The 17,527-nt window shown below is 33.5% G+C and overlaps 3 protein-coding genes across 4 annotated transcripts; 2 read left to right on the top strand and 1 right to left on the bottom strand.

Moving 5' to 3' along the window:
- The first annotated feature begins 876 nt into the window (after positions 1–876).
- Positions 877–8,926, top strand: LOC102600252 (40S ribosomal protein S27-2). Of its 2 annotated transcripts, none has more exons than XM_006348472.2 (4): positions 877–957; positions 7,571–7,672; positions 7,779–7,807; positions 8,561–8,910. In XM_006348472.2, the coding sequence occupies exons 1-4, from the start codon at positions 955–957 to the stop codon at positions 8,685–8,687; spliced, it is 261 nt and encodes an 86-aa protein (XP_006348534.1). In that variant the 5' UTR covers positions 877–954; the 3' UTR covers positions 8,688–8,910. The 2 variants fall into 2 exon arrangements, with proteins under 2 accessions (XP_006348534.1, XP_006348533.1); XM_006348471.2 differs by lacking the exon at positions 877–957 and adding an exon at positions 6,747–6,852 and having other exon boundaries at positions 8,561–8,926.
- Positions 878–2,728, top strand: LOC102599917 (40S ribosomal protein S27-2). Its single transcript, XM_006348470.2, has 4 exons — positions 878–957; positions 1,368–1,469; positions 1,562–1,590; positions 2,390–2,728. Exons 1-4 carry the CDS (start codon positions 955–957, stop codon positions 2,514–2,516), a joined length of 261 nt encoding a protein of 86 aa, XP_006348532.1. The 5' UTR covers positions 878–954; the 3' UTR covers positions 2,517–2,728.
- A 984-nt stretch (positions 8,927–9,910) lies between the features above and the next one.
- Positions 9,911–17,095, bottom strand: LOC102599594 (uncharacterized). The gene is made up of 10 exons (XM_006348469.2): positions 16,836–17,095; positions 14,943–15,009; positions 14,320–14,444; positions 13,332–13,440; positions 13,192–13,255; positions 13,051–13,106; positions 11,797–11,904; positions 11,073–11,222; positions 10,567–10,737; positions 9,911–10,290 (listed from the first exon to the last, which is right to left on the bottom strand). The coding sequence occupies exons 1-10, from the start codon at positions 17,054–17,056 to the stop codon at positions 10,057–10,059; spliced, it is 1,305 nt and encodes a 434-aa protein (XP_006348531.1). The 5' UTR covers positions 17,057–17,095; the 3' UTR covers positions 9,911–10,056.
- Positions 17,096–17,527: the final 432 nt, after the last annotated feature.

Raw genomic sequence — 17,527 nt, 5'->3', positions numbered from 1 at the left:
GACATATTCAGGGGTGTTTATGGACAATGACATGAAAGAGCAAGAAAAACTAATTGTTACTGGCTAAGGAATGAATAATAGGGCATCAAATTGAATATCTTATAATTTGCATGCACATGTACTAAACAATAGATAAAGTGATAATTGACTAATCTATGAAAAATCATTCAATACTGAGAAGCCAATTATATCAAAGAACAAATATTATAATTGAAAATATGTATAAGATAAAATTCTTTAAAGAGTAAGAATTTTACAACCTTTCATGTTCTTATTCTTAATATATGTGACAATACCAAAATTCTAATATTCAGATATTAAAAAATGATCATTCATAATTTTAATGAGATAATGAATTACCACGCGAATCGCGGTTATATTATCTAGTGTTGATAGAAAACAGAGGGTGTTACCCCTTCTAATGCATTTTCAAGCTTAATTATTCTTTACCCATATGATATTTTATTAGAGAAGTCAAAGATAATTTCCTTTTATCATTTTTTTAATTGAATTTTTTGTACTTGATTTTTCTAATCTAATTTACATTTCTAATATAATTTAAAAACAATTACACAAAAATAAATTTACCAAAATACATTCAAAAAATAGTTGGTTATCTATTTATTTATTTTTAAAATAAATTATTCTTGAACTTAAAGCTTGAAGTTCATCAAAGAAAATAACAAAAGAAAGTAGATAAACATTATAGGGAAGAATTTTGTTAATGGACAATCCTACCCTCGGATCCCTACTGAATCTAATAGACCTTTAACGGACGGCCAAGATTTAAACACTTCTACTGGATCCAACGGCCCATAACATTCCTAATTCCCTTTATAAGCTTCGCGAAAAAACCCTAGAAAAACCATACCGCTTCCAGCGTCTTCATCTCGGCTGCCTACGACGCTCTTCCTCCACCGCCGCCGGCCAGAATTTCCTGTTAACCTCGCGAAAATGGTGAGTTTATAGCTATGGCGATTTGAATTCCGTTCAAATGTTCTTTGTATTAATGTAACAACTGTTAAAAATTGGAGCGAAAATGGCGAATTTTTAGTTATGGCGATTCGAGTTTCGTTCTAATGCTCTTAGCGTAATCTGTTAAAAGTTAGAGCTAAATCGGTGAGTTTTTAGCTATGGCGATGTGGAACGTATTCTAATGTTCTGTATTAATGTAATCTGTTAAAAGTTGGAGCGGAAATGGTGAATTGTTAACTGTAGAGATTTGGATTTCGTTCTAATGTTCCTTGTAATAACGTTATCTGTTAAAAACTGGAGTGATAATGTTGAGTTTTTAGCTATGGAGATTTGAATTTTGTTCTATTGTTATTTGTATTAACATGATCTCTGTTCAAAATTGGATTTGTAAGGTTCTTCCAAACGATGTCGACTTGTTGAACCCACCAGTTGAGCAGGAGAAGAGAAAGCACAAGCTCAAGCGTTTGGTTCAATCTCCAAACTCTTTCTTCATGGTAAAGGAAACAGTTTGTCAATGTATATGTGGTTTGAATTTATATATCGAGATTTTGAAATTAATCGGTGATTTGTTTGGTGTGTTGTTAAGGATGTGAAGTGCCAGGGTTGCTTCAACATGTAAGTTTTTTTTTTCTGTTGTTCATTTCTCTTAGTTGGTGCTTTTGACATGAATTTAGTGATATTTGGAATAAAGTAATATTTGAAGTTGAGATATGGTAATGAAAAAGTGAAGTTGATGAATTTAGTGATATTTGGAAAGTAGTATTTGGTGATTAAACCTTGGAAAAATGTATAGTTGAAGAATGGTTATTGAAAAGTAAAGTTGATGAATTCATTTACATTCCATAATAAGTAGTGTTTGAAGCTGAAAAGTGGTATTTTCAAATTTTATTCGACTTTCGGCATACATTGCACTTGGTTAGAAGGTTCCAACTTTTTGGCTGGAAAAACAAGTTTGGAGAAGTCATCCTCGAAAATTAATTGAAAAGTCGTTCTAATCTATATAGCCGAACAATGTTTTAAATGCTCTTTGAAAAAAGGAAAAAAAAAACATGTCCAAACCTATGTTGCTCATACTCTTCAAAAATGTCAATATGTGCGTGTTGTATTTGTCAAAAGTAGTGTATTTTTTGAGAATTCGACACGGGTGAGGCATCAAAAGTTAAGAGTCCGTGCAATTAAGGTCCAAACAGTAGTGTTTGATGAACAGAATTCTTCTGTTAAGGCAAGAAAGTCGCCTTAGGGAAGTAGAAGTCTATGCACACTAACTGAATCTTTGGGGAAAGTTGGTGGGACATTCAATCCGGAGTTTGTTTCAGTTTCGACTTCACCTTTAATAACACCTTACAGATTAGTCTCAGTCATACAAATATAACTTGGTTCATTTCTTAGTCTCTTTCTCTCTATATGTGTGCAGAACAACGGTGTTTAGCCACTCACAGACAGTGGTGGTGTGCGGTAACTGCCAGACGGTGTTGTGCCAGCCAACTGGTGGACGTGCTAGACTCACTGAGGGTTGTTCTTTCAGGAGAAAGGGAGACTAGAGAAGATGAGTAAACTATTTGCTTTTAGAGTTGGGAAGTGACAAAGTTAATATGGGTAACAAATTAAGTTATGGTGTAATCCTGTTTTTGTTTTAGAACAAAGGATTTTGGGTTTACAATGACTGGTTATGTTATGTTTTTCAATTAAATTGGATTTTGAATTTTTGCTATTTATTAGCTCTTTGTGGTGCCTAACTGTATTTCCCCATCAATATCTTTTGAACTCCTTGATTGTTATTTACTTGTTAGGAAATAAGTCACATTTGAACTCGTTGATATTATGTTTTAGGAGATATCTTTGTATCTTACCGTAAGAGGTGAGAGATGCTTATCATTTGAGCAATCGTTTTGGTTGTTAACTTGAATTACTTGAGCTTTGGGATTGGTTGGCTTTCATAGGCCACTCTAATCTCCAAAGTATTAATTTCACCATTTATCAATAAACCATACAGTACGAAAGAGATATATACATCAAATTTCTAAAATCTGCTCATTTTAGAAAAAAATGTAATTATAACTGCTCTTTGGAGAAAAACATTGTGTTTAGATTATTCATTTTTGTCAATAATAGAACAATAATTCGCGTTTTTCCAAAATTCCTAAAGTGCTCCATTTTAGCTTCTTTTACAATTCAAATCACTTGGTATAAATGCGATTATACATTTCAAACTCTCTAAAATAAGCATTTACCCCAATTTGTTTTTATTAAGATTGGTTTGATTTTTGATTTTTGATTTTATGATTTTGGTAAATGGTTAAATATACAATTCAACAACATTAAATCAATTTAAATTACTATTCCATTTGTGTAATTACATAAAAGTGACTTTAATATTTTATGGATTATATTTTTTAAGTATTAGTGTTACTTTCGTTACTAGGCAATACAAACTAGACTTGTTTTTTTTTTGGTAAAACAGGAGCAAAGCTTTTATTTATTTATAGCAAGACCTTAGTCCTTACAAAGTTCTAAATTGTGATTGCGCCACTACAGGCACAATCGAACAAGCAGGTGGTCATGTACAGTGGCGTAGCCACCCTTATGTCTAGGTGTAATTGGACATCCTTTGTCGAAAAATTATACCGTATACAAAAGTAAAATGATAAACAAAGTGACTAAATAACATATTTTGGACACTCTTGACACAACAATATGATGCAGTCTAGTAGTGGTTTCAGGTGCCTTGAAAGAGTAAAGACACACGAACTTAAAGTATTCGTGTGTTCGAATCTCATTAGTAGCAATTTTTTCCCACTTTTTAAGAAGAGCAGGTTCACTTTAACACTTGGACACCCTTTGTGAAATTTCTTGCGGATAGATACATTGGGGAGCAATTTCAAGAGACTATTTAACCAATTAACTATTGTGATACCTTTTATCTTTTCAATGCGAACTAGTATTACTTTCTTCTTTTTCAATTTTAAAATTGATTGTAATAAATGCAAACAATTAATGTTATTTTTTTGCAATTTATTGTAGGAGTTTTTAGAAGGATTCGAACAATTTTGTCTTAAGCAAAGCTATTAATGTAAAATTTGTGTTGCAGTATTTTAATTTTGTGAACATGATTATATGAACATTTTCTTATTTGTTAAACCAAAAATCGATTAATCAAAAAATAATTATAAATATCTTATTGATTTGATAATCGAATTAGCGTGCTCACAAATTGAAAGTTGATGATACATACAACTGAATTGAATTGATCAACAATGAGTATTATTTCACGATGTATCATGTTGTATTGTTTTGATAAATACTTCTTTGTCTCAATTGATATTTCACAAATTTCTTTTTAAACAGTTAAAAAAATGATACATTTTTATTTGATAGATATTTAATAATACTATAATTAGCATTAAGGCTGTGTATTAGTCGGTTTGGTTTGATTTTGAAGTTTATCGGTTTGACTTTCGGTTATTGATTTGTAGACATACTAAACTTTTATAGAACTATTAAGGTATTGACTTATTGATTATTGGTTTATCAGTTATTAATCGTTATCAGTTTAACTGATAAGATTCGATACAATTTTTTTTATATTGAAAATCATTTAGAAACAAGGTGAACCAAATAAACCATGCACTTGAGTTGACAGATTGCGTCATGCTTAAAAGCAACACACTCATATTGTATAATAACCGAAAGTTTGAGATAGTTAGAAATAAAAGTATGGAACTAAATTCTAAGTCAATAATTTTATACACTAAATGGTATAAATATAATTATTTAATTTACTATCGGGTTATCGATTAACATGTTAAGAAAAAACTTCAAACTGCTAAGAATCGATAATCCGATAATACAAAAAATCAAAACCGTTATCGAAATGGCTAAATCATTAACCCATTAACGATAAACCAATAACTTTTTATCAATTTGTATTATCAATTTTGATTCAATTCTAAACAACCCTAATTAGCGTGGTTAGAAAGGAATTAGTAGAGAATACAAGTAAATTTGGAAATGTTGATAGAAAACAAAGGGAAATCTCTCAATGCATTCTCAAGTTTCATTATTCTTACTCATAATGTGTTGGTTTTTGCTAAAAAACTAACACATTCACTTTGTATAATAACCGAAAGTTTGAGACAGTCAGAAATAACAGTATGAAATCGAATTCTAAGTCAAGGATTTTACACACTAAATGTTAAAAATATAATTATTTAATTTACTATCAGGTTATTGGTTAACCTGTTAAGAAAAAACTTCAAACTTCTAAGAATCGATAACCCGATAAAAAATAAATCAAAACCATTATCAAAATGGCTAAATCAATAACAAATTATCGATAAACCAATAACTTTTTATCAATTTGTATTATCAATTTTGAACGACCCTAATTAGCATGGTTAGAAAGGTATTAGTAGAGGATAGAAGTAAAATTTGGAAATGTTAGAAAACAAAGGGAAATCTCTCATCAAGTTTCCCCCCTCTTATGTATTATCAAGTTTCATTATTCTTACCTATAAATTGAGTTTATGCATCATATGATATTTTATAAGAGAAGTTAGAGATTATTTCTTTTATCAAAACCTTTTTAATTGAATTTGTCGCACTTGATTTTTCTAGTTTAATTTACATTTTTAATATAATTTAAAAATGGGAAAAGGCTCAAATTTGCCATCGAACTTTTAGAAAAGGCTCATTTATGCCATCCGTTAAAAGTTTGGCTCATTTATGCCATTGCTGTTAAAGAAAAGGCTCATCCATGCCATTTTTTTTAACTCCGGTTTTGCAAAACCATTTTTTACACACCAAACATGGTTTAACACTTTTCTATTGATGTTTTTGGATCAAATGTACATTTTTTGTTTCTACATCCTTAAGAACACCAAGAACACATAAAGAACATTAACAATTCCCAAATTTCAAACTTATTCAATTCTTCATGAATCGTCTCAAATTTCAAGAGTAGTTTCGCTCCGAGCTAGATACCAAAACTCAATTTCTTTTGAGCTCGAATTCAACCTAACTCAACAAGACCCAATTGAAATTTCTTCAAAGTTTCAAAACTTGAACATTCTTTAATGGTAGATTCTCCAAAACTTCAAATCATTTGAAATTTTGAACATAAACTCAAAAAACACTAGTCAACAAAGATCTAATGTTAAAAACAAGAATCAAAGCAAATTTTGAAAATTTGGGACTGATTTTCGTTTTTGGAATATATATTTTTAAAATGGGTGAATTTTTTGAACTCTACAAATGATTTTAGAATTTTTGTTTTTTTAAAAAAGAAATTAATAGTGTAGCCGAAATTTGAGATGATTTCGTGAAGAATTGAAGATGTTGAAAATTTTGGAGTTGTTAATGTTTTCCATGTGTTCTTGGTGTTTTTAAAGAAAAACAAGCAAAAAATGTACATTTGATCCAAAAATACCAATAGAAAAGTGTTAAACCATGTTTGGTGTGTAAAAAAATGGTTTTGCAAAAACTGGAGTTAAAAAAAATGGCATGGATGAGCCTTTTCTTTAACAGCAATGGCATAAATGAGCCAAACTTTTAACGGATGGCATAAATAAGCCTTTTCTAAAAGTTCGATGACATATTTGAGCCTTTTCCCTTTAAAAATTATGCACAAACATTAAAAGGAAAAAAATTATGAATGGACAAACCTACCCTTGGATCCCTACTGAATCTAAAAGACCTTAGATGGACGGTCAAGATTAAAACTCTTCTACCAAATCCAACGGCTCACAACATTCCTAAATCCCTTTATAAGCTTCGCGAAAAAACCCTAGAATAACTCTTCCAGCGTCTTCATTTCAGCTGCCTCCGACGCTCTTCCTCCCTCGCCGCCGTCCGGAATTTCCCGTAAACCTAGCGAAAATGGTGAGTTTTTATCTATGGCGATTCGAATTCCGTTCTATTGTTCTTTGTATTAACGTAATAATCTGTTAGAAATTGTAGTGCAAATGGTGAGTTTTTAGCCATAACGATTCGAATTCCGTTCTAGTGTTCTTTGTATTAAAGTAATAATCTGTTAAAAATTGTAATGCAAATGGTGAGTTTTTAGATATGATGATTCGAATTCCGTTCTAGTGTTCTTTGTATTAACGTAATAATCTGTTAAAAATTGGAGCGCAAATGGTTAATTTTTTAGCCATGGAGATTTGAATTTTGTTCTAATGTGTTCTGTATCAACGTAATCTGTTAAAAGTTGGAGCAAAAATGGCGAGTTCGCTATTAGAATTTCGTTGTAATTTTCTTAACCTAACCTGTTAAAAGTTGGACCAAAAAATGGTGAGATTTTAGCTGTAGATATTTGGATTTCGTTCTAATGGTCTTTGCATTAACTTAATCTGTTGAAAATTGAAGCGTAACTGGTGAGATTTTAGTTATGGTTTTTCAAATTTCGTTCTAATGCTGTTTACTTTTATCTGCTAAAAGTTGGAGCAAAAATAGTGAGTTTTTAGCTATATGGAGATTTGAAACTTGTTCTAACGTTCTTTGTATTAACGTAATCTGTTACAAATTGGAGAGCTTTTAGCTATGGAGGTTTGAAGTTTTCTAATGTTTTTTGTATTAACGTAATAATCTGATTTGTAAGGTTCTTCCAAATGACGTTGACTTGTTGAACCCACCAGCTGAGCAGGAGAAGAGAAAGCACAAGCTCAAGCGTTTGGTTCAATCTCCCGACTCTTTCTTCATGGTAAAGGAAACTGTTTGTCAATGTATTTGTATATGCATTTGTGGTTTGAATTTTTTATTCTTGGAATTAATCTGTGATTTATTTGTTTTTTCTTTTGGTCTTCTAGGATGTGAAGTGCCAGGGTTGCTTTAACATGTAAGTTTTTTTTTCCTTTTGTTCGTTTATCTTAGTTTTTACTTTAGACATGAATTTTGTGATATTCGGGAAAAGAAACTAGTAATTGAAGTTGAGAAACGGTAATGGAAAACTTAAGTTGATGAATTTAGTGATATTTGGAGAAGTAATAGTAATTGAAGTTGAAAAATGTTACTATTTGAAAAATTAAAGTTGATAACTTTAGTGATATTTGGGGAAAAAAAAAGTAGTATTCGAATGTAAAATGATATTTGAACATCAGAGGTTGTAAAAAAGTATAGCATTTGAAGTTGAATAATGGTATTTGAAAACTAAACTTGTGTTTGGGATACATTTCACTTTGTTATAAAGCTCCCTACTTTTTTTGGCTGGAAAAATAGGCCCAACTAGTTTTATCAAGTTTGGAGAACTCATCCTTAAAAATTAACAGAAAAGTCATTCTAATGTATATAACCGAACAAGTTTTATGTACTTATTGAATAAATGGAAACAGACTTCATGTCCAAACAGGGTTGGTAATGTTTGATGAACTAGTTAGTTGTTGTTTGAAGATAATATATATGCAATTCTTTTGGCAAAGTAAAAAGTAGAAGTTTATGCACACTAATCAAATGTTTTCGGAAGGATGGTGGGACATCCAATCCTCACCTTGTTTTAGTTTCAACCTCACCTGCAATAACATCTCTCAAATTAGTCTCGTCATACAAAGATAATTCAGTTCATCTAAGTCTCACTCTCTCTCTATATGTGCAGAACAACGGTGTTCAGCCACTCACAGACTGTGGTGGTGTGCGGGAACTGCCAGACGGTGTTGTGCCAGCCAACTGGTGGGCGTGCTAGACTCACTGAGGGTTGTTCTTTCAGGAGAAAGGGAGATTAGAGAAGAACAGGCAACTATTTGCTTTTAGAGTGGGAAGTGAAAAAGTTTATATGGGTAACAAAGTCAGTTTTGGTGTCTCCTGTTTATTTCTTTTTTGATCTTTTAAGAACAAAGGATTTTTAGGTTACCATGTCTGGTTATGTTATGTTTTTCAATTAAATTGGGTTTCAATTCACTTCTGGATTTTGAATTTTGCTATATTAGCTCTATGTTGTTCTACCTATGGAATTCCCCATCAATTTCTTTGAATTCCTTGATAGAAATTACGTTTGAGCTTTTTATCCCACTACGAGTCTGCCTTTTTCGGCTTCTTTCTGTGTTTGGTTTGTGTTTGTGTACATCTTATCTTCTCTCATCCTCCTCGTAGGATCACACGGAGTATGTTGTTGAGTTGTGGTGTACAACTGCTATGATCGGAAATTTAGTAATGGATTGAAGTAACTTGAGGGAGTATTATTAGCTTAGTCTTCCAATTCAAATATTGATCAAACTTTGGACAACTTTCTTCTTTGTCTTGGGTCATGGGGATTGTTTTGGTATTTAAGTGAAGAAGGATGTAGTGGGGTGGGTTCATTTTCGTGTTTTGAACAGTGCGTCACTGGCCTGTGGATGGCTCATTTATAGAAAAAGGCTCTCCTCTTTTTAGCAGTGTGTCGTGGTTGCATATTTTAGAGATAGAGGTAATCTTGATTATAAAATAAAACATAGACTATATGAGATGTTTCATAGTCTTAAGTTGTTGGTTTCTTTGTTAAAGAGTGTTTTACCTCCCCCCCAATGTGAGACTTTTCAGTGTGAATTCAGATTTAGTTGGGCTCCAATCTGGATAACCAAACACCAAATGGAAACTAAAAAAGAAGTGGTTGATTCCAAATCACTGTTACTATATTATTTCACTTGCTAAGTGTCAGTAACAAATTGTACAGAAAGCAATGAAAAGTGATGTTTTCAGAACGTCAGAAGTAAAAACATTGGAGAAGGGCATGTTATATCCTTTCCTTCTTCAAGAGTTCCTTTTTTGTCTGATCTTAAGAGCGGAGGTGAGCAATGCTTATCATCTGAGCAATTTCTCTTGTTGTAACAATTCCATTTTCGTTCTAAAAATATGACTAAACACTTCAATTCTCTAAAATAAGCATATATTTTTTTAAAAAAACAGTTGTTCCAATTTTGTCGATCGTACACAGGTCATGATCAATCCAATACACAGATTACAATTGACATTACCAGTTACAAATAATTGACCTTTTTATACCAAAAATCCAAGTATACATTCACATTATACATGAGCATGACCAAATGTCAATCAAGTATATACAATCATTACAAATTATTAGGAGGGTTCATATACATACATTTTTTTAGTATATCACTGTAAAAGTCTTGGGCCTGTGTTAGAGTACATCCATGATGTTATTGTCTCCACAAGCATATCCAAGTCTTTTGAATTCCCAGAGTTAAGAATTATAGAGTCTACATTACCAAGCGTATTGCCGACTTCCTTCGTGACGTTTTCCCATGGTGTTCCTGCTGTCAAATTTGCCAATAGCTCGCTGCTCCTGTTAACAGCGTCCGTCATTCCTGGAGGAACATTTGGTAGAGCCTGAAAAATGAAAGAAAGGTAAGATATGGTGTACATTGTTTCAATCTCTAGAAAGTGCACTATTTGCAGAACAAGTTGGCCTGACATGAATATGTGCCAGCAGAGTCACCCTCCGTCCCGTCCCAATTTATGTAGCTATAAATTGTCTTATTAAAGGTAAATGAGAAGATATATCTTTCTTTTTGGACAAACTAAAAAGGAAAATGCATCACATAAATTGTCGAAACTAGCTGAGATGTACTTTCATTTCACTGAGTTTCGTAGTTTAGGGTGAACCTGCTGTAGAGGAAGCGCATGGTCTCCAGGAAGAGTGCGGATAGACATGTCCAGCATTGAGCTGATGGCAGAACCTGAGCTGAGCACCTGAGCTAGTGTTGAAGTTTCATCGATTGTATCATCTTTGAACTTTACTAAGAGATTCCTCGAAATCCCGTAGTAGGACCTTATCTGTAATATATTTATTAGATAAGAAAACTAACAAAATTTTGGACAGCAAAGATAGATATTTTGTGTAAGCCTTGCACAAGATGTTCAAAATTTTGTTTCAACCCGCCCCACCCCATACCTTCCCCACAAAAGGACAAACCCACCCGCCCCATTGCCATCCCTACATGTATCTGCTCTACATTTGCATAGTAGTCATTGAATTGGTCATACAAATAAACACTACACAAGTTACACCAGAAAATAGCAACAAAGTAAACTAAAAATGTTCATGCTATGTACCTAGTTAAATATGTAGCTATAGTTAATGAGCATTAAGATCTCAAAATTTTCCATACCAGTCTTTGAGTTTCTTCTGGCCTTGGAGTGAAATTTTCTTTTCCATTAATCAAGTCCGTGTATAGAGGAGTCAGTTGCTCAACCAGTGGAAAAACTTGCTTCATAATTGAGGGGCTAAGGTTCTCTATTTGCTTCATAGTCATCTCCGCCTGTAGATATAGAACATATGAGTGGAGTAAAAGATGGTATCCTCTTATTCAGTTCCATGTGAAATTTTATGAAAAAGTGACTTACAAGACTATAACAGTGACATAATGTTTGAACCTAGAAAACATTTAATACCTACCAACCATTACAACATCCCACAAAAAGTGAAGGTCAACCAAAGGCACAAAAGAATGAGCAAAACCTTCAAGTAAGTGAAATCAGTTCAAAAGAAAATACTTCAAATAAAAGATGAATAGGACACTGTGAAGAGTTCAAAGAGGAGGATGCTCTTGATCAATTAGCATTTTTTCAAGAGACAGTTGAGTAAACATGGATACAAGTTAGATTAGAAATTCTAGTAACAAAGTCTATTATTGTTTGTGTTTGAGCAATTACACATGACACAATTATGTAGAGGCAATTTTACTAGTCTTGGCATCCATCCATCTGATGACTCAAAAATGGTCTCGATCCAACCCGTTCATCCAGGAAAAAACATCTATAATGTCACATGTGAAAGTCATCTAACAAGAACATTGAACAGAAGCTGGGTAGTTGGTGAATTAAGCTACTTACCCCAAGACGAATGGTTGGTGATGATGCGATCTGTGATAAAACTGGTCCAAAGTTTTGCATCATTGGAACAAGAACAGACGAGAACAACGGCACTGCAAGGCTGGCATCCTGGGAAAACAAAGTAATAGGAAACTTGTTAAGAGTTCCAATTATTATATGCTAAGATGGTGATAGATTACCCGGGCCGCAATGCTTCAGCACACATATATTATTGTGCACATTAAAATGTCCAGAAACTCAAACTCCTAGTGGTCTAACAGGAGCAGACCTAAAATATGTACACATATTACTGTTTTTTACTTGCATGAACATCTACAGGATGACTATAAAAACAGTAATTTGGATTCTTTTTATAAGGTAAACAATTTTATTACTGATGGGGAGATCCTCGTATAACAAGCCGTATATAAAAAAAAACAGAACCTACACCAAAATATGGTTCTCCACAAATGAAACCCAATAAAGCAGAAACTTTGATTCAACCAATTTGCAATATTTTCATAGCTAGGTCCATCAAAATTTTCTATTTTCCTTTTCCTACAAGTTTTAGAATTTAAATGGGGAACACGCTCACTCAGTGAGGATTCATATAGATGACCCCAACTTATTTGGGACTAAGCCACAGATGTTGTTGTATAAGACTTGGAATTTAGAAGTTCAAACTAAGGACAAGTTTCCACCATTCAAACACGAGAGAGTGCAAAATATTTCCCCTTTATATGATAAGCTGCCTAAAAGCAAATTACACATAAACTTCTAAGTCTGCCACTCAATGTAACTGAAGCATAACGAACTCTAAAGAAGCCTCATTTAGCTCAGGCCAGATGAAACTAGAATTGTAACAGGGTTGAGGATAAGTCACACATTTTAAGATGCTATACCTAGGTTTAGTCATAAAGCTAGAAGTTAATATAAAAGGTGTCACGGAAGAAATTAATTCAGACTGGTACAGATTGTTCCTGCAATTCTGGAAAGACATACAATGATCCCATATCACCCATGAACATGCAGCAACTTGACCACCCTGAGCTTATGAAGCTGAATCTAATTTAATACAGTTGCTTGCAGCCCCTACCCTGTCCCACCAACCAAAAAAAATAACGAAAAAAGAAAAAAAGACAGACAAATGAAAGAAAAATATGGGAAATAAAGCCTGTATGCGTCAGTTCCATTTGTGTCTGTCTTTGCATCCCTAAAACTGATTTTAAAGTTGTACGAGTTCAGGATAAAGCTGAAAATAAATCCATCAAGTACCTTGTTGTTGAAAGCCATCAATACATTCCCGTTTCTTTTCACAGCATATCTAGCTCCTGATCATCAAGCACCAAACGTTGTGGACCAAGTTGACCAAATTTACCTCTATGTAAAAAATATTACCGAGAAACAGTAACTTACCAATCAAAAGGTGAATTACAGATCCTAAAGAGTGCCCAATGCCAAATACAGGAAGGTCTTGTACCTATGTCACCAATGGACATTCATAAGAAACAAAGCATGATAAAACAGTCTCATCTTAGGTAAAAGCTGAAACTCACTCTTTCTTGGAGAAATCTAAGGCACCTATCAAACTTAAACTGCACTTCATCTGCAATGTAGAAATGGTCAAATCCACTAGCATAAGGTGTAGCAATCACCAAGACATCCCTGTCTCAGAATGTAATAAAAGTAAGTTGTTGCAACACCAACATATCCCTGTCTCACAATGTTAATAAGACTAAGCACTATATTTACCCCACTTAACAGATGAGACAAGAACAGGACAAGGATTATAGCTACCATCATCAGGTATATTAGCATACTAGTTTATAAAATAATACTGCTGGAATGGGTGTCAGGTAATCTAATACAACTAATAGCATAAGAATCTTAGCTTCTTAAAGTCCGATAAAACAGTTGGAAATCCCTTTACCAAACTACTTAAGTAAAACATGACCATTTAACTTACAATAGGGGCTGACATGGGCTATAAAATGACACTGCTGGAATGGACATCAGGTAGGCTAATACAGCCAATAGCATAAATATCTTTGCTTCGTAAGTATGATTAAACATTTTGCACAAGTCTGATTAAACAGTTGGAGATCTCTTAAACCAACTACTGAAGTAAAACATGCCTTCAGTTGGTAAAGCACCGGATAAAGTTCGGTACACTTCTACGAGAAAGTGAATGATTGTTACTGAATCATCTAGCAAGATACTATTTAAAAATAGGATCACTTCTCTTGCTTACTGAAAATCTGAGAGGTCAACCTTCAAGCTTTAAATACAGTGAAAGAGAGAATGGAAGAAATTTATAGTACCGTCACCCCATTGGTGCAGTAATTAGTTAAAAGTCTTCTACTTTTCTTATCCTGCTTATCAATAATGCGAAAAAGAGAGAAAAAATAACTATAATTCAGAATGATTTTAAGGCGTGTATACATCACAAATATAATAAAGAAGAGATGCTGCTTTCAACTAATAAGCACATAATTAACATAGATAGAATAAGATGGACTCTAGCATCAAGATCAAACAACTCACTTCTGTCTGAGCCGCTCAAGGAACAGGCGGTAAGAAAGCTGCGGAGCAGCCCCAACAAAAACACCTCCAACAAAATGTACGACTAACTTCGGCTTTGAGGTTTTTGGTTGCAATACCCATGCTCCCTGTAATAGCACAGTGAGTTTATTTCATTTATAATTCATCAAAGTATTCCAACATGAATATAGGACATGGATATGTGGGCCACCGTCCTTGTTCTCATTCATAAGCGACCTACTGTCTTATTTACTGTCATGTCACAGTTGAGATTGTATCATATAAACGTCCATTCCAGACACACATTATAATGACATAACATACATTTATCCAACATTATGCTTACGAAGCAAGTTGCATAATGACCGATTCCTTCAAACGTAACAGTAATTTTGTGCTCTCTCAAACTAGATACTTCTTTTTTGTCTTAAGCTTATTTGGAAGACAGAGAAGTTGTTTAAAGGTTACAACCCAAAAATGGTTTAAGTAACGCAAAATTGGGGTAAGAGATAAAGGAAGCAAGTTGCATATCAATACACACTTGTAAATTTACACAAAAGGAAAGAAGTTTCTTGATTCAATTCTTCTGAAACTAAAGCATATTTTTAGGGAATTCCTTTAGTAACCTCGATTTCATCCCAGTCCTGTGAGCTTCCCCAATCTTGAGATTGCTTCACTGTCTCTGTAAGTAATCTGTGAATAAACATGATCAGTAGTTACTTTTTAGGTTTGATGAGGGAAAAAAGACACTGTTTAACTGACAACGCTAAGTCAAGAATCACCAATCATCTGATTAGAACTCCAAATTCACAATCATATATGGCCGTGTATAATTGACATTATGGATAGATTAGGTTAGACAAACACAACAATTCATACCAATGAATTTTCATCTTCTGATTAGCTAAAAAAGTAAGTTCAACAGTTTCCCACATTCATCACCAAGATTCCAATTATATACATATCCAAATGCATGCGTCCATCAGTTTGTGCATACACATACAAAATATAGTTGCTAACAACAGTTTACATAATTGTAGCACTGCTTTCAATTTATTTTTCTTGCTGTAGGGCCATCATGGGTAGTGTTAAAGGTATTTTTTATTTTATTTTATGGAACAAACAGATAATAGCACACACAACTGATCCATAAAAAGGGTTAAGAGCCTTGAGAGTAAGTCAACGTGTATAAGACATAAGGTTCATTAAGAGTGAGATTATATTCAAAGTGTCACCTTTCCTTGAAATGCCAACTTTGGCATGTCCGATTCCTTTTTTTGTCTTCTTTCTTGTTCTGATTCTTACCTCTTAACAGTTATTCTTGCTTCAAAAGACAATTTATGGGGGCTGTCCTGGGTTTTGTGCCAATACTTTTAGTCCTACTGCGCAACTACCTTAGGCACAAGGAGGAACCTATGGCTAATCTATAAGCTGTCGAGCTCACTTTGCACAGCTCAATTATAATGTATTTGTGTTGCTTATTAGGGACAGAGAGATGGAAGAGGAAGAACATGTCGCAAACTATATTATCGACATTCTTTTCCAATTTGAAGTTTGTCGTCGTTATATGATTCATTTTTTTATTATCGTTATATGAATCATATTAGGGACAGAGAGATAGAAGAGGAAGAATATGTCGCAAACTATATTTATCGACATTCTTTTTTATCCAACTTGAAGTTTGTCATCGTTATATGATTCATTTTTTTAAAACAAAAAAGAAAAAAGAGCAGTAGTCTTTTGGTATAGCGACTCATTCCATTTAACTAAAAATATTGCCTCTGTTCCACCTTCTATCACCACAATTTTTTTAAATACTTTTAATTGTTAACTTTTAGTCAACTACTCTTTCCGTTGCTTCTAAATATGTAGATCTTATGAACTCAAGGGTGTGACCTAGTGGTCAATGAAGTGGCCGAGACCCGAGAACCATGAGGTTGAGTTCAAATATCTACGAAGACAAAAAAACACTAGGTGACTTCTTCCCACATGTCCTAGCTTTGGTGGATACATTTACCTGGTAAGTGTTGTTGGTGGGAGGTGACATGTATCTGATCAAAATAATCAAGATAATGTTTAGATCTTATTTCAAAAAAATTGAATATTTTAAGTCAAATTCACACCGAAAATTAGGTAATTTCAGAATTCAGATCTCTGAATCATGCCACATAAAGTGGAACAGAGGGAGTACTTTGCATGTTAATCTTTTTTTTTTATAACGCACTTGACTAATTCCACGCAATACTTCATACTTGCTACCTCCCACCAATAATATACGTAACTCTGTCGACTAAGACCAGAACAAATGAAAAGATATCACCTATTGCTTTGTCTTGCAGGGAATTGAACATGTTAATTTTGCTCGATAGAAGACAAGTTACACCAAGCAGACACAGAAAAAGAAAAGGCAGCACATTCAATCATACCACTTGATTTCACAAAGTCGGGATAATCTAAAGTTCCGCAAAAATTACTAGAAATATCGACTAGTAAGTAATCGAGCGATTAGGGCAACAGACCTCTCAATATCTCTATATAGCTGGATTCCAGTACTTGTTTCCGGCTGATTGTTGCTGCTGCTGCTGCCGGTATCTTTCAAGTTGCATCTGATTCTGCTGAACTTCCGGTTTCCGGGATAGAAGCGGATGCTGCTCCGATTGTAGTATTTAGTGGAATCGGAGTAGAAGGAAATCGCCGGCGAACATAGCCAATTCGCCTTGGGAGCAGTGACGCAGTTCATTGCAACTTCGCAAATTAGAAGAAATGATAAATACGTACGCTACCATATATATATGTGATATGTATTGTAACATGTAACTGTTACCCGACGTGTTTCCGGGTCGGGTATGGATTCGGGTCGGAACACATCTCCGTGCATTTTTGCTTTTAAGTTCAGACAAAAATAGTTGAAATTTCAGTATTTTTGCGTAATTTTCAGTCATATGTGAGCTTCGAAATAGTAGTTAAGCCGAAATTCGAGCAAAACATAATACAGTTGAAGTGAACTTTAACTTACGTATTTGAATTTCAATCATATAAAACTTCAAACATTGATTTGAATTCGTCAAGATTAACTTCACCACTAAATAACAATAAAAAGTTTTATTTGTGTAACAATCCATTTTTTTTTCCTCATTTTGACTTCATAATAATTTATCATACTTTTTACGTAATTTTTAAATATATAGCAGACTAAAAGCAAAAGTATAAT

The sequence above is a fragment of the Solanum tuberosum genome, unplaced genomic scaffold (genome assembly GCF_000226075.1).
Source record: "Solanum tuberosum cultivar DM 1-3 516 R44 unplaced genomic scaffold, SolTub_3.0 scf00098, whole genome shotgun sequence".
Lineage (NCBI taxonomy): Eukaryota > Viridiplantae > Streptophyta > Magnoliopsida > Solanales > Solanaceae > Solanum > Solanum tuberosum.
Note: the sequence above shows the minus strand (reverse complement) of the source record. Positions and strands in the feature narration are given on the sequence as shown.

Bases quoted from the DNA above. Each gene is read 5' to 3' on its own strand.
- LOC102599917 (XM_006348470.2), top strand. The intron at 1,470-1,561 runs GTAAAGGAAACA...TGTGTTGTTAAG, and splicing joins CTCCAAACTCTTTCTTCATG to GATGTGAAGTGCCAGGGTTG. The intron at 1,591-2,389 runs GTAAGTTTTTTT...ATATGTGTGCAG, and splicing joins TGCCAGGGTTGCTTCAACAT to AACAACGGTGTTTAGCCACT.
- LOC102600252 (XM_006348471.2), top strand. The intron at 7,673-7,778 runs GTAAAGGAAACT...TTGGTCTTCTAG, and splicing joins CTCCCGACTCTTTCTTCATG to GATGTGAAGTGCCAGGGTTG. The intron at 7,808-8,560 runs GTAAGTTTTTTT...CTATATGTGCAG, and splicing joins TGCCAGGGTTGCTTTAACAT to AACAACGGTGTTCAGCCACT.
- LOC102599594 (XM_006348469.2), bottom strand. From the start codon at position 17,056: ATGAACTGCGTCACTGCTCCCAAGGCGAATTGGCTATGTTCGCCGGCG. The intron at 15,010-16,835 runs GTCTGTTGCCCT...GTTTATTCACAG, and splicing joins CTATATAGAGATATTGAGAG to ATTACTTACAGAGACAGTGA. The intron at 13,256-13,331 runs GTGAGTTTCAGC...TTGGTGACATAG, and splicing joins TTAGATTTCTCCAAGAAAGA to GTACAAGACCTTCCTGTATT.